Below are 15673 nucleotides of genomic sequence, written 5' to 3'. Positions count from 1 at the left end.
ATTCCCCATGGTGATCAACCTGCTACCTGCTGGTAAGTTGATTACATTGGACCACTTCCATCATGGAAGAGGCAGTGATTTGTTTTAACTGGAATAGACATATACTCTAGATATGGGTTTGCATTCCCTGCACACAATGCTTCTTCCAAAACTACCATCCATGAACTTACCAAATGTCTTATACACTGTCATGGTACTACACGCAGCATTGCTTCTGATCAAGGAACCCACTTCACAGCATATGATGTGTAGGAATGGACTCATGTACATGGAATTCACTGGTCTTACCATGTTCCCCATCATCCTGAAGCAGCTGGACTGACAGAATGGTGGAATGACCTTTTGAAGACTCATTTGAGGTAACAAATAGGTGACAATACCTTGCAGGGCTGGGGCAATGTTCTCCAGGAGGTTGTGTATGCTTTAAATCAGCATCCACTTTATGGTGATTTTGATGGTTAGGCTATTGTGTCAACTCAGCCAGATAATTGTGCCCAGTTTTTGATCAAGTTAACACTGCACTAATTGCAATATAAGGACCTTTATGGGCTTTACTCATCAGTGAGTTTACTGCATAGATGGCTTATTACATCTGTGATCAACCTGAGAGAGTGCCATCAGCAATGAGTGAAGTTTTACCCAATCAGTTGAATGCCTCAAAAGGGGAAGTGATTTCAGCATTCAGAGAGAATTTCCCAGCTCATCTTTGGACAGCCAATGTCTCCCAGAGATTCATCAAGGACCATCATTGGACTTTCATTGGACCCCCCGGTTTGCAGTCTCCCTGACAAACCTGTACTTGTGCATCCTCACAGTCATGTGAAAGAATCTTATAAATCTCATTCTATTTACAGATATCTCCTGTCAGTTCTGTTTCCCAAAAGAACCCTGACTAATACAGCTTGATACCAGGAGTGGTTCTTGAGGAACAGAATCTTAAACATAGGTGTCTGAGGTGGTTCTGGGAGTTTTGCATTTGCCTTTCTACTCTAATTGGACTCAAGGGTACTAATGACTCCCTTTTCAATAACGAAGAAGTCACTACAGTCCATGGTGTGAGTTGGCAATGGAGATACACAAAATACCATCACTGGATTCCCCTACATCCACACTTATAAGAGGTAAGGATCTGGGTGAGAGTGTTTTCAACACCTTAACAGAGTTTTGTGGAGTCAGAAGGTATAATGATGTTGGCCGGCTCCTTCTAGATACTCTAGATATAGTTACAAAAAAAAGAGATGAACTAAAGACTTCAAATTTGAAACAAATGCTGCATGAATGATGTGGAAATGTCTATGTGTGCTCTGTAGGAAAATCTTGTCTTTTGCAGTCACAGGTTTGAGATCTCTGAGAAGCAAACTCAGGTTCTTATTGTATGAGTAGCAGAGTTACAAAGGAAACTAAAATCTCAACCCTGCAGAGTATTGGTGGTTATGGTGAAGGGATTGATTGGAAAGGAGTAGAACCCAAGGACTGGGAGGGAGACATATGGGATGATGATAATAGTGGTAGGGATGTTGGAACCCTAAATTCTGCTAAGACTTTACCAGATAAACCTGTGATGACCTGCCCCATGGGGACCACACTTTGTCAACCTTGTACCACTCAGCCCCCAACCTGCCCCAGGGAGTCTGGACACCCTCCCTGCCCTGAGGTGGGTAATAGCCAAACTGAAGCTTGCATTGCCCAGTCTCAGGCTTGCCTCACAGAGTCTAGACCTCTTCCCAGCCCTGAGGCAGGTACCAGCCTGACTCCAGTATGCACTGTCCATTATGCACTGCCCTGAGGGATCTGCCTTCCAACCTTTGCCTAAAGTGATAAGTTCTGTCTCACCAGAAGAAAATGCAAAGGAATGCCCTGAGATCAGTACCTTGCAAGGCATTTTTAATCCTTTATGCACCCCAACCACCCCTCTTCTCTTTGAGACCAATTACTAGACTAAAATCATAACAAACCCCTAAGGTGAAATACAAAATATGACCCATAAGGAAGTATCCTATTCTCTGAAAGAACTGCATGAGTTTTCCAACTTATATAGGCAAAAATCAGGGTAATATGTTTGGGAATGGATATTAAGGGTATGGGATAATGGTGGAAGGAATATAAAGGTGAATCAAGCTGAATTTATTGACCTGGGCCCACTAAGCAGAAATTCTGGATTCAATGCCATACCACAAGGGGTTAGAAAGGGCTCTAACAGTTTGTTTGGGTGGCCACTGGAACATGGCCTAGCATGTTTGAGATTGAGATGCCTGATTTGCCCTGGTATACAATAGAAGAGGAAATTCGAAGGCTTAGAGAGATTATAATGCTAGGATGGATTTACCATTTAAGACCTGCCCACGCAAACAAGGAATGTCCAGAGGACACATCTTTACCCAGGACTGTGAGGAATACATTTTTAAGACTTACTTAATCTTCCCTGAAGAAGTCTACAGTTATCTGTGACTCTGAAAACAACTGAGAGGCCTCAATAAGGGCAAAAAAGTGACCCATGCTGTTGGACCCATTGATAAAAGACTAACCAATGAAATTAATCAATCATGAACGATAAATAGCAAACTCAACACTTTGGTGTTCTCAGTTTCTGAAGTCCAGTCATTTAAAATATATTAATTTTTCAGAAGTCAATTTACACAAGTATAAATCTTTCAATCCTAAGCCATTTTGCTCTGGGATTTTGTTCAGGAAGTAGAGGTGTCTATTTGAAAGAGCCTTTCTTCCTACTCTGCAGGCATTTCCCAGCCCTGTTAATCATGTTGTCAATTTGAAATGGAACCTTCCTACTCTCAATGTTTGTTCACAAGATCTTTTGGGAAAAAAGGTGTGAATATTTTTATCAGCTCTGAGAACAACAAGAACCAACTTCTATCTTATATACAGAATCATTAGGTGTTTTTATAAACATCTTTCTAAAGGGATCTGGTCGGGAGCCCTCTCATTATGATAGAACAACCTTTTGGTTTTTAGTGTTACGAAAGCAACATCGACAAGATGACCGCATGACAAGTAATGAGTATAGAGTGTGAAGAGTAAGGTTTGGGGCAGATCTGGCTTTCAAAGCTAGTTCACTTAATAGGTTCTGTAAACTTGGGGGTTCAAACCTCAAGTCTCCGTTTTGTCACCAATAAAATGGAGAAAATCATGTAAAATTAAGGTAAGAATCACAAGTCATCTACATAAAGAGTTTACCTATTTTTAAATTATGGTTATAAAATTAAATTTCTCAGTTATCAATCCTTGCTTTGCATATTCAAGGGTGGAGTCAGTCATAGCTCTGCAAGAATAAAAAGAAAATTACCTTGAAAGAGTATGCAATCTAATTATTACTACACATTGGCTCAGAAGTGACATTAATTACAAGAGACCCAAACGTCACTGTGGTCCATCAGTCAGAGAAGGGGCTTGTGGAGGTCAGGTGATGATGGAGTTTTAGCTGAGCTCCATCTCATAGTGGGTCCCCATGCCTATTCAGTGGTTATATCCCCAGTTCCAGAATGCATAAGTGGAAGAAACATACTCAGTAACTGGCAGAATCCCCACATTGGAAACTTGATTTGTGGAATGAGAGCTATTATGGGAGGAAAAGCCAAGTGGAAGCCACTAAAACTGCCTCTGTTTAGCAAAATAGTAAATTACAAGCAATACCACATTTCTGGAGGGACTGCAAAGATTAGCACCACAATCAATGATCTGAAGGATGCAGGGATAGTGATTCCCACCACACCCCATTCAACTCTCCTATTTGGATAGTGCAGAAAACAGATAGATCTTGGAGGATGACAGTAGATTATCATAAACTTAATCAGGTGGTGACTCCAATTGCAGCTGCTTTCCCAGATATGGCATCATTGCTTGAGCAAATCAACACATCCCCTGGTACCTGGTATGCAGCTGTTGATGTGGCAAATGCTTTTTACTCAATTGCCATTAATAAGGACCACCTGAAAGAATTTGCTTTCAGCTGGCAAGGCCAGCAGGATACCTTCACTGTCCAGCTTCAAGGGTATAGCAACTCTCCAGCCCTATGTTGTATTATTGTCTGCAGGAAACTTGATTTTCTCTACCTCTCCCAAGACATCACACTGGCCCATTATATTGATGATATCATGTTGATAGGACCTACTGAACAAGAAATAGCAAAGACTAGATTTATTGTTAAGTCATTTGAGTGAGAGAGGATGGGAGATAAATCCAACAAAAATACAGGGTCTCCCAGCTCAGTGAAATTTCTAGGTGCCCAGGGGTGTGGAGCATGTTGAGATATTCCCTCATAAGTAAAGGATAAGCTATTGCATGTGGCCCCTCATATGACCAAAAAGAGGCAAAATGCTTGATTGGTCTCTTTGGATTTTGGAGATAATACATTCCTCATTTGCTTGTGCTACTCTGCCTATTTATGGAGTGACCAGAAAAGCCGCTAATTTTGATTAGGGATCAGAACAAGAGGAGGCTCTGCAACAGTTCCAGGCTACAGTGAAAGCTGCACTGCCACTTGGGCCATATGATCCAGCAGATCCAATGGTGCAGGAAGTTTCAGTGGCAAATAGAGATGCTGTCTAGAGCTTCTGGCAGGCCCATATAGGAGAATTAAAATGCAGATCCTTAGGATTTTGGAGCAAAGCCCTGTCATCTTCTGCAGATAAACACTCTCTTTTTGAGAAACAGCTTTTGGCCTGCTACTGGGACTTAGTAAAAACTGAACACTTATCCATGGGCCATCAAGTTAGCATGAGTCTCCTGAGTTGCCTATCTTAAGCTGGATATTGTCTGACCCACCAAACCATAAAGTTGGGCATGTACAGTAGCAATCCATAATAAAGTGGAAGTGGCATATACGAGATAGGGCTTGAGTGGGTCTGAAGGCACAAGTAAGTTACGTAAGGGAATAGCCCAAATGCCCATGGTCACCACCCCTGCCATGTTACCTTTTCTTTCCCAGCCCACAGCTTTGGCCTTTTGGGGAGTCCCTTATAATCAGTTGACTGAGGAAGAGAAAACTCAGACCTGGTTTACAGATGGTTCTGCACAATATGCAGGTAGCACTTGAAAGTGGAGAGTTTCAGCACTGCAGCCCCTTTCTGGGACATCCCTGAAGGACAGTGGTGAGGGAAATTCTCCCAGCAGGTAGAACTTCAAGCAGTGCACCTGGTTGTTCATTTTGCTTGGAAGAAGAAATGGTCAGCAGTGCATTTGTACACTGTTTAATGGGCTGTTACCAATGGTTTGGCTGGATGATCAGGGACTTGGAAGGTACATGATTGGAAAATTGGTGACAAACAGCCTTGGGGAACAGTTATGTGGATAGACTGGGGGAAAAAAAAAAGAAAATATTTGTGCCCCATGTGAATGCTCACCAGAGGGTGACTTCAACAGAAAAAGATTTTAATAATCAAGTGGATAAGATGACCAACTCTGTGGCCAATGCTCAGCCTCTCTCCCCAGCAACTCCTGTCATTGCCCAATGCACTCTTGAAAAAAGTAGACATGGAAGTAGGGAGCGAGGTTATGCATGGGCTCAGCAGTACAGACTTCTCACCAAGGCTGACTTGGCTACAGCCAATGCTGAGTGCCCAATATGCCAGCAGCAGAGACCCACACTCAGCCCCCAATATGACACCATTCCCCAAGGTGATCAGCCTGTGACCTGGTGGCACGTTGACTACATTGGACCAGTTCCACATAGAAGGGGCAGTGATTTGTTTTAACTGGAGTAGATGCATGCTCTGGATATGGGTTTGCATTCTCTGCATATAAGGCTTCTTCCAAAACTACCATCCATGGACTTACCAAATGTCTTATCTACTACCATGGCATTCCACACAGCATTGCTTCTGATCAAGGAACCCACTTCACAGCATATGATGTATAGGAGTGGACACATGCCCAAAGAATTCACTGGTCTTACCATGTTCTCCATCATCCTGAAGCAGCTGGGTTGATAGAATGGTGGAATGACCTTTTGAAGAATCAATTATGGTGTCAACTAGGTGGGAATACCTTGCAGGCCTGGGACAATGTTCTCCAGGAGGCTGTGTATGCTCTAAACCAGCGTCCACTCTATGTTGCTGTGTCTCCTATAGCTGGGATTCATGGGTCCAGGAATCAAGGGGTGGAAATGGGAGTGGCACCACTCACTATTACCCCTAGTGACCCACTAGGAAAATGTATGCTTCCAGTCTTTGTAACCTTAACCTCTACCAGTCTACAGGTCTTAGTTCCAAAAGGAGGAGTCCTACCACCAGGGATCATAACAATGATTCCATTGAACTAGAAGTTAAGATTGCCACCTGGCCTCTTTGGGCTCTTCTTACTTCTGAATCAACAGGCAAAGAAGGGAATTACTGTACTGGCTGGGGTGATTGATCCTGACTATCCAGAGGAAATATTGGGAAGTGGATGTGACTCAAGTGATAAGGCCTCAGCTTACCATATGGAAAGACCTGGGTTTGATCCCTGGACCTCCTGGTGAAAAAGAAGAAGAGAAATCATGCCTGCGTGGTGAGCCAGTGCCCTCATGATGAGCCAGTGCCTGCACAGTGGGCCAAGTGCCCATGTGGTGAGCCAAGTGTCCATGCTAGTGCTCACTTGGTGAGCCAAGTGCACACATGATGAGCTGAGTGCCTGTGCAAGTTCCCACATGGTGAGCTGATTGCCCACGTGAGTGCCTGTGTGGTGAGCCAATGCCTGCATGAGTGAATCATGCAGCAAGATGATGACACAAACAAAAAAACAGAGATGAATGGGAGAATCAAGGTGAAGTGTAGCAGAAACCAGGAACTGAGGTGGTGTAACTGACAGGGAACCTCTCTCCACACCAGAGCTCCCCAGGATCAAATCCCCATGGATCCTAGAGGAGAAAGACTAGAAGAGAAGACAAAAAGAGAAGTAGATACAGAAGATCACACAGTGAATAGATACAGACAGCAAAAAAGAAGAAAAACAAAACCCAGTAGGGTGGGGGAGAGGGAAGGAAAGAATACAGAGAGGAGGGGAAGAATGCCTGGAATACAGGAGATCCTCTAGGCATGCACTGTGATTAAAGTCTTCAGGAAATTCCAACAACCCAATCCAAGCAGGAATAACAATGGCCCAAAATCTTCAGGAATGAAAGTTTGGGTCACCCCACCAGGCAAAGAACCAGGCCAGCTGAGGTGCTTGCTGAAGGTAATGGGAACATGAAATGGATAGTGGAGGAAGGCAGTGATAAATACAGATTTTTACCACATAACCAGTTACAGAAACAAAGACTGTAATGGTCACAAATATATCTTCTGTGTTTTGTTATGAGTATGATTATATATATACATAAAAAAAAATCTTTGTTTTCTTCCCTTTTCCCCTTATCATATGACATAAGTTGTTTTAGTTTCATGTTGTAATATATAAGAATGTCAAGTTTAAGAGTGAATATTATCCAAGGAAATGCATCCTATTCTGAAGAGAATTAATAGATTTCCAGTTGTATGCATGACAATTGAATATTAATAGGCAGAAATATATATACGTATGTATGTATCTGGTATTGTTTTTATTTAGAGAAAAGTATGGTTTAAGGTGATATATGTAGCTGCCAAGCTGACAAGTGTTGGACTGTGATGGTTAGACTAATGTGTCAACTCGGCCAGATAATGGTTCCCAGTTTCTTGATCAAGCAAGCACTGAGCCAATTGTAATACAAGGACATTTCATGGACTTTAATCATAAGTGAGTTGATTGCATACATGGCTGATTACATTTACAGTTAACCAAGGAGATTGTCATCAACAGTGAACGACATCTTATCCAATCAGTTGGGCCTTAAAAGGGTATGTGATTTTAGCATTCAGAGAAAGAAAAGTCAGCTCCAACTTTGGGCAGCCAACATTTCCTGGGAACTCAAGGACCTTCATCAGGGCCCCTAGTTTGCAGCCTGCCCTGCGGAATTTGGACTTGGTATCCCCAAGGTCACATGAAAGAATTTTATAAAATCTCATACTATGTACATATATCTCCTACAATTTCTGTTTCCTTAGAGAACCTTGACTAACAACAATAACCAAAATTAAAAATAAAACACAGATGGCTGGTAAACATTTCAGTCTCTTAGTAATAATAGAGTTGTATTTGAAGCCACAAAAAGATACTATTTTACACACACAAGAATGACAAAATATGAGGGAAAATGATCATGGATATGGAGTAATAGAAACTCTCATGTGCTCTGTTGGCATGGATGTAAAAAGTTTTGGAGAAACAATGTGATATTACCTAGAGAAGTTAAACATATGCACATGCTGTGACCCACCAATTTTAGTTCTAAGAAAATTCTTGCATATGTACTCCAGGAGACATGGACAAGAATGTACACAGCACCAATAATTATTATATTAATAGCACAAAGTTAGACAAAGTCCAGCTTCCATTTGCAGTACAATGCAAATGCAACACGTGATATTTATAGAGTGGAATACTAGACAGCAGTTAAAATTGATCAGCTAAAACCCTTCATATTAACATGACTTGATTGCAAAAACAATGTTTCAAAAGAAGCAAATCACAAGAATATAAACAAAATAATTCAATTTATATAAAATCATGTTTGTCTCAAAAGAAATGCATCTGTTGAAAAACTGTAAAGAAAACTAAGAAAATGATTAATATAAGATTCAGGACACTAACTCTTGGATAAAGGGAGAGGCATGCAATGGTAGTAGCAAAAGGAAGTAGGACAAGTAAGAGTTTTAAGAGGCCTTGCTGATAGTCTGTTCCTTAAACTTGCAGAGAGTTATGCAGGTGTGCATTTTTTTAACCATTCATTAAAATGTTTGCATATGTTAATTATGTATATGTTATTGATTGGTATTACATTTTTTACAATAAATATATTTTTAAAACAGAGTGGAAATGTTAAATATGGTGACATTTATTGTAGCATCTCTTTGGAGGCTTTAATGAGACAAAGAGATGAGGTCTTGTGGTTGTATACAGAACTGAGGGATATGGCTGTTGCAGTTATGAAGAGTAATATGCCATGTTTCTACATTGATGTGAATGCATCCATAAAGGGGAAAGTGACAATGTAACATTTAGAAGAAATGAAATGATTGCAAGAATAGGTCTTGAGTAGGGAAAAGGAGATGGGATCAAGGAACTGACTGATCCTTTGGACCTGAAAGGAAGGCAAATGTTATGGGGATGTGCAGGTAGGTGATAAAAAGATGAGGACATCTAGTCTATTTCTATTTTCTCTAATTTCTCAGCATCAGCTTGCCTGTATGTTGTTGGATATTGGAAGACTGAGGAGGGAAAAGCATTCATGAACCAGTTGTCTAGAAGAGTGGGGAAACAATTTCATTAGATTTGATAGTACTGCAGGTCAGTGCCTAGTGCTTTCCTAAATATCATGAAAGGACCATCAGAGTGAGATCTGTAGCAGGATGGGGCCCTCCCACCAGTTCTGAGGGCTGCTCAAGTGCAGACATAAAGCAGGTTTGGTGTTTTGGCAAGTAACTAAAAAAATGGGAAAGAGCAGAATGATTTAATCATAGTCCATGAAGTCAAGTTTGGTTAGCAGAGAAGTCAGGACATGATGAGGCTCTTAAACAGGGAGAAAGTGGACATACTGCTGGTGTTAGAGATTATTTAGAGGATACCTAGTGTAAGTGAACTGGAAAGATAGCCAATGGTGGCAGAGAATGGAGTTTTTGAAATCCAAGTGTTGGGAGTAAAGGAAGTCTCAGGGTATGTTGGTAGTAGTGACCAAAGAGGTCATTTCCTTGACCTTTGGTTTTCAGAAATGAGGAGGTCAAGGAAATGAGAAATCACATATTGTATGAATTGTGTATAACTGTGACTCCCAACCCTGGTTAAATATTAGAATCTCTTGGGAAGCTTACACATATACCTATGCCCAGGCTTTACCCCATGCTCAACTCAGAATCTCAAAGGTCTATAGTCAACTCTAGACCCACAGCATCTGAATCCTATAACCTTATAAGGTCCACATTGTCTGATTGGTCCCAGAGTCTCAGCTGCTGAGTGTATATGGGTAAGGAGGGATATACACAAATACCAATACAAATAAGGTGACGAATACACATACCCAAGGGGAATACCCTTGACAAATAAAATAAATTAATAAAAGAAGAAATAAAGCTTTGCAAAAACTCACTGGCTTATTATTTTTCTTATATCTTTCTATGAATTAGAGAATACTTCAATTTGTAACTAGTCTTGATTTGAGGCCCAAAATTTTGTACTAGTACCAGCATTTCAGATTATGTCCTCGAGACAGCTCTCTTATCTTCCACATTACATATTAGGAGGAGCTCTCAGCCATTTTTTGTACTTTTTATTCTCTATCTCTCTTAAACCAATATTCAAATAGAATTTTGTATATTATATGGCTAATTTTTTATTAATCAAAGCTAATTGATTAAAGTCAAATACTATTTTGCCATCCCATAACTAAAGACTAAATAAAAAAAGATCTTTCAGGTGCACTTCTTGAATATGTCCTTGACTATAAAATAACAAATTAGCATTCCAATGAATTTTGTGGAGTAAGTCACTTCCCCTATGATCATGACTTATGTAAACACAATTTTAACATCACAGAGTTGTATCTTGGATGACTGTTTCTTCACTGTTTTTAAAGACACTTCATTACTTTTTTTTAAAAGAGGAAAAGCACTTTATAACTTGATTTTTCCTCCTGTTTGCTTTGCTCTCAGAAACCACAAATATTTTGTCTTTTGTCCAGTTTTATTCTAGACAAGCTTACAATACTATTAGATATTTATCTGGCATCTCTGACACCGATTTCTCATTTCTATTAATATCTGAATTTGCAGAAACTGAACGAGCCAAAGATGAGGTTGGTACTGCCTCAACTAAGAAAGGTAAGTGCAACTTAAAGAAAAATATGTCATGACTATATCTTATTTCTGCTAAGGTTTCTAACTTAATGTATTGTTTAGTGCTTATAGAAGAGCTCTATTGATTTTGCTATTTCATTTAGAGTGGAAACAAAACCACTTTGCACAAGATTTATACTATCTGTGCTTGCAAAGCTTTGCATTTAGTGTTGTAATATCAATGGTTTTATTCCTTTAGGGCCATAAATTAAAACTAGGAATTATAGTCAAATTGTAAATTTGTTTTTGAAAAGTTGAAGAAATGTAGCTGTATTAAGGTCAATAAGATCCTGATTATCTGTAGAACATTCAAATTCAATGTATTGCCTTAGGATATTAGGACTTGAACAAACAAGACCCTGATTACAATTTACATAAACAATGCTCATCTTTTCCAACAATAATATCAAATTAGAAAAAGGAGACCATACGTGCTGGTTTGATAATATTTGTGAACCTCCCAAAAAAGAAAAATTGTGTTTATAAACTGGTCTCTTCCTCTGGGAGTGATACCCTCTGAATGCACTGAATGCATTAAATTCAAAGGTTTTAAGTTACTTGATAAAAGATTAGGGCTTTGATTTGACCACATCAATAGGGCATGACTCAAGGCTGAGTCCCCAACCCCTTGGTAGGATGATATAAATGGACACTCACTCAAGAAGACACATGTGGAGGAGGAGATAGCTCTATCATGTTTGACCATGGGGCCTCGGGGAGAAATGAGTCATTCACCTGATAGTCTGCAGCTGAAGAGTGGAGGGCAGCTGAGCAACTGATAAGTTCTGCAAAGAAACAAGTTCTATGCCAGACTGATATAAAGAGCCCTGAGAGACAAGCCATATGTCATCCTACAGCTGAGATGGGAAGTAGCTGGGCCCACAGAACCTTAATAGGAAGAAGGAAGGAGAGACCAGACTGAGATGGCCTACCATCTTGCTTCAACACATGGCAAAAGACTTTGGCGAGAAAGCAGCCTTGAGCTAGAGTCTTTAGGACCTTGTAACTGCAAGCATTTACCCCAGATAAATACCCTTTATTAATGCCAACAGGTTTCTGGTGCTTTGCATCAGCATCCCTTTGTCTGACTAATATGCCATACCATACTGTTTTGGGGTCATTGTGCTTTAATAAGCATATTGGCAAATTTGGGAATTATCTTTTCTAAGTTATTTCTCTTCTCATATCTAGCCGGAAGCAACTACTTAAATGAATACTGATTCCATTTAGGAGACATTTTTAAAGAATATTTAAAAACACTGATACATGTTAAAAACAATCATCATGATAGAAAGTTTTAAATATTTCACATTTGAAATAAATTTTACAAGTCTGGTATTTGTTAATCTTTTTACAAATTGAAATGAAATCAGTAATATATCCAATGTCTTATGAAGTATATCAGGAGAAATTTTAAGAACCATATTCTGAACACACACTTTCACGCTATCTTACACATCTACTCCTCTAACAGCATGTAACATTCCCCTAAAAAACACAAATATTGTAATTGCTTTATAAAGAAAACATGTATCAGGATTGTAGGAAGATTTTTAAAAATTTGACATAGGTCCACATGCTCAATTCCAAACAATTTATGTATATTGGAATATAAATAAAGATGTTACTATAAATAAATAATATAAATCAATATTTAAATATATTGTTTAATATATAAATTATAATATATATGAATGTATAAATGAATATGTATATGTATATATGTAAGGTAAGTAAACAAAAAAATTGGATAGAGGATACTTAATGAAAAAATATAAATTGTTTTGTAAGGTAATAATTAGCAATGATTAAGTTATAGAAATTAATACATACTCTTTTTCAAATACAAGTCTATTTATTATTCTGAATTTACATTCCTATGAAACCTGTTTTCTATTCAGTCCTTTACCAAACAACCTAATATTTGATGTTGCATGGATACCTTTTGCTGTGTGTCAATGTGCCATAAGTGGCAGAGTCATGAATTCATAAAGTCTATATTAAAATTGCTAATTCTTTTATGATATCTTATTCTGAAATTAACTTTGCTTGCTGATATTAAATGAAGTGTGAGTAAAACTTTGTTGCTTCATATTGGGTAGTATCATGTAGTTTGAATATAGATTCAGAAAAAGTCATTAACCTAGGGATGGATACAAGGGTTAAGTGGTTATAAGAGGTTGATATGTGTTGAAAGCAAAAATGGACCAAAAATGGAGCCAATTCATACTCAGGTTGAGATCAGTTGGGATCCGAATAGCAGTAGATGGGTTTTATCTGGAACTACATTTCAGGCACTCAGCCTTAGGAAGTCCATGATTATAGAAGACAGTCTGGAGACAGAGTTCAAAGGAAAGATTCAGTTACTGGTAGCTGAACCATGCATAGAACCTGAACCGCATAGAGTCAGGAGTGTTAGGATAAAATCCAACCACTCATAATCTGGATCAGGCCAAACTGGAGTAAGCAGAGTGACTGCATTAAAATCAAACTTTCAATTACTCAACTAGTCAGGGTCTTCAATCAAGAATGGTCCCTGAGTTTGGAGCAAGGCCATACATTTTAGATGGGATTAAGTGGGCTTGTTCTCAAAGCTTAGAGTGAAATGAAAAGAGAAACAATCTGTTTATAAAAACAACTATTGGTACCACCTATTTTGCTTCTTGTGGATCTTAAACCCATATCTCAAGTCTGAGTCTGAACATTGGGTTTTCCTGCAAATGCAGTAAGAACAGAAGGTTCCTTCTAAAATTATAAATAGTTTGAAAGTCAAGGAGGGTTTTGCCTATTTGACAAAATAAAATCAATGGAATCTTTTCTCATTTCTCAGGTAGTTTGTACTTCCTCCATCTTCCCACTGACAATCAACCACACATGAAAATATATATTGCTTTCATCATGTATTTTATAGCTCCCAATCTCCACATAGTTTACAACATGATCAAGTTCCAGTCTTTCACAAGTGATTAAAAAAAAGAGAGAGAGAGATTTGGGAATTATTTTTGTTTTGAAATTATGATTGGAAAATTGTTCTCCTAAATTGAGTAGAAATTACTGATCCTGTGATCATTTGAAACTTTTCGAAGTTAAAGAGCAATTTAGTAATTTAACTCAGACTGCCAATTTATACCTAGTATCAAATGGTTTATCTTAAGCATGCTTTTAATACATAATTTCTTGGGAGATGTAGAGTATTTAATCATCATTATATCATCTTACTAATATTTATATTGTACATATTTGGCGTTTTGTAGCATTCAAATCATTTTCATTTTTATTCAATATATGTTATGGAACACATACCGTGTGCAAAATTAAGAAAAAATTTAGATAGTAATATTGCTCTTGAGCACTTTAAAATACTGGAAGAATATGAATCTTTTGTGTGTCACTAAATTGTCTGGGCTGCAGTTTTCTCTATCATATGGAAATAAATGTAATTCAGGTGAAAGTTATCAGAGTAAAGAGAGATTAAAAAGCACCATCCTCTAATTTCCAGAAATTATTCTTACCTGGAAAAATCACAAAAAGTTTACTACACAAAGTAGCTTTAGTGTTAGATGTTAAGGAACAGGCACAGTTTTGGGTGACAGTGTATTGGAAGGATATCTTGGCTGGTTGTTCCTAAATATTTCTTAATATAAATATATCTAAAATTAATCTCTCAGAACTGTTTTTTACTATTGCTTTAAACTTATTAACAATATCCATGTCCTTCTAGCATTCAGGTTGAACAATTAATGCCACTAAATCATTCTTCTCTTTTGCCTTCTCAAAGCTGATAAGTGTTTAAATCTTATTGAATTTACTTCTATAATAATCCACACTTACGTTTCCTCTTTTCCAATCTCGTAGCTAATACCCAAGTCCAAACCTTCTTACTTGTCACCTAGTTTTTGCAAAAGCTTCCTAAATAGCCTGTCTCTTTCTAATCCTTCCAACTCTAATCTCTTTTACATATTGTTTCTGAGATTAACCTTCCTAAGAAAGGGCTGAATGTCATTCTTATACTTAGAATTGTCCTTGACTCCCAAGGAAAAATTTGGGAAAAAATTCCTTGACCCCATATTGCCCATAGAATAAAATGTATAATTAGGAGCCTTTACAGCATTATTAGCACAATTTATGTTAATTCATACTGTGTTCCCTGTGAAACAGAGCCATGCAGTTCTTCATGCCCCTCATGCAGTTTCTCACCACCTTGCCCTAATGTTGTTACTTATGCCAAAACATCCTCTCTGAGATTGGGGTGGTAGCCCTCTCTCTGAATAATGGGGCTCAAGACCAGCGCCACCAAATGCAGGACAGACCTGCCCTTTCCACACACATGGTTGGGTCCGCTCTTTTGGTCCAAGAGATCTGTATGGTCCACACACTTGCTGTCATGATTCTGCCCTTGAAGTCATTCTTCAATTTGTCCCTTCTCTGTGCCTTTCAGTTCAGGCTGGCAGTGGTTCTCCTCAAACAAATTTGCAAAAACCTACTTAGCTTTGTGTGCAGTTCACAAGGGTCCAAACTGTCAGACACCAGAACTTCCCACAGAGCCTCCTGGATAAATGCATTTCTAATCCTGACTTCCACTGAAATGTCTGACTGGATCCCTGTTCAGCCACACCCTCCTTAGCACAGAACGGTTCAGTTAAACCCTTGCGTGGAACCCTGTTCTCTGGGAAGTCTATTCCTTAAAGTTCAGGGAGGTCCCTGAGCTGCTGCTGGCCCTAGTCTGAGAGCATGCTACCAGGATAGGCTAATTTTCAAAACCATCAGTTTCTGCT

The 15673-nt window shown here is 38.8% G+C and overlaps 1 protein-coding gene across 22 annotated transcripts in view; it reads left to right on the top strand.

Annotated features, from left to right (window-relative positions):
* The window catches only part of TRDN (triadin), a 462763-nt gene that overhangs the window by 291999 nt on the left and 155091 nt on the right, over nucleotides 1-15673 (top strand). For all 22 annotated transcript variants that reach the window (XM_058307371.2, XM_058307382.2, XM_058307378.2 and 19 more), the window contains one exon: nucleotides 10836-10883. In XM_058307371.2, coding sequence (XP_058163354.1) covers nucleotides 10836-10883 — 48 coding nt within the window. The remainder of the gene's footprint in view (nucleotides 1-10835; nucleotides 10884-15673) is intronic.

This window comes from Dasypus novemcinctus, chromosome 11 (assembly GCF_030445035.2).
Source record: "Dasypus novemcinctus isolate mDasNov1 chromosome 11, mDasNov1.1.hap2, whole genome shotgun sequence".
NCBI lineage: Eukaryota > Metazoa > Chordata > Mammalia > Cingulata > Dasypodidae > Dasypus > Dasypus novemcinctus.
Note: the sequence above shows the minus strand (reverse complement) of the source record. Positions and strands in the feature narration are given on the sequence as shown.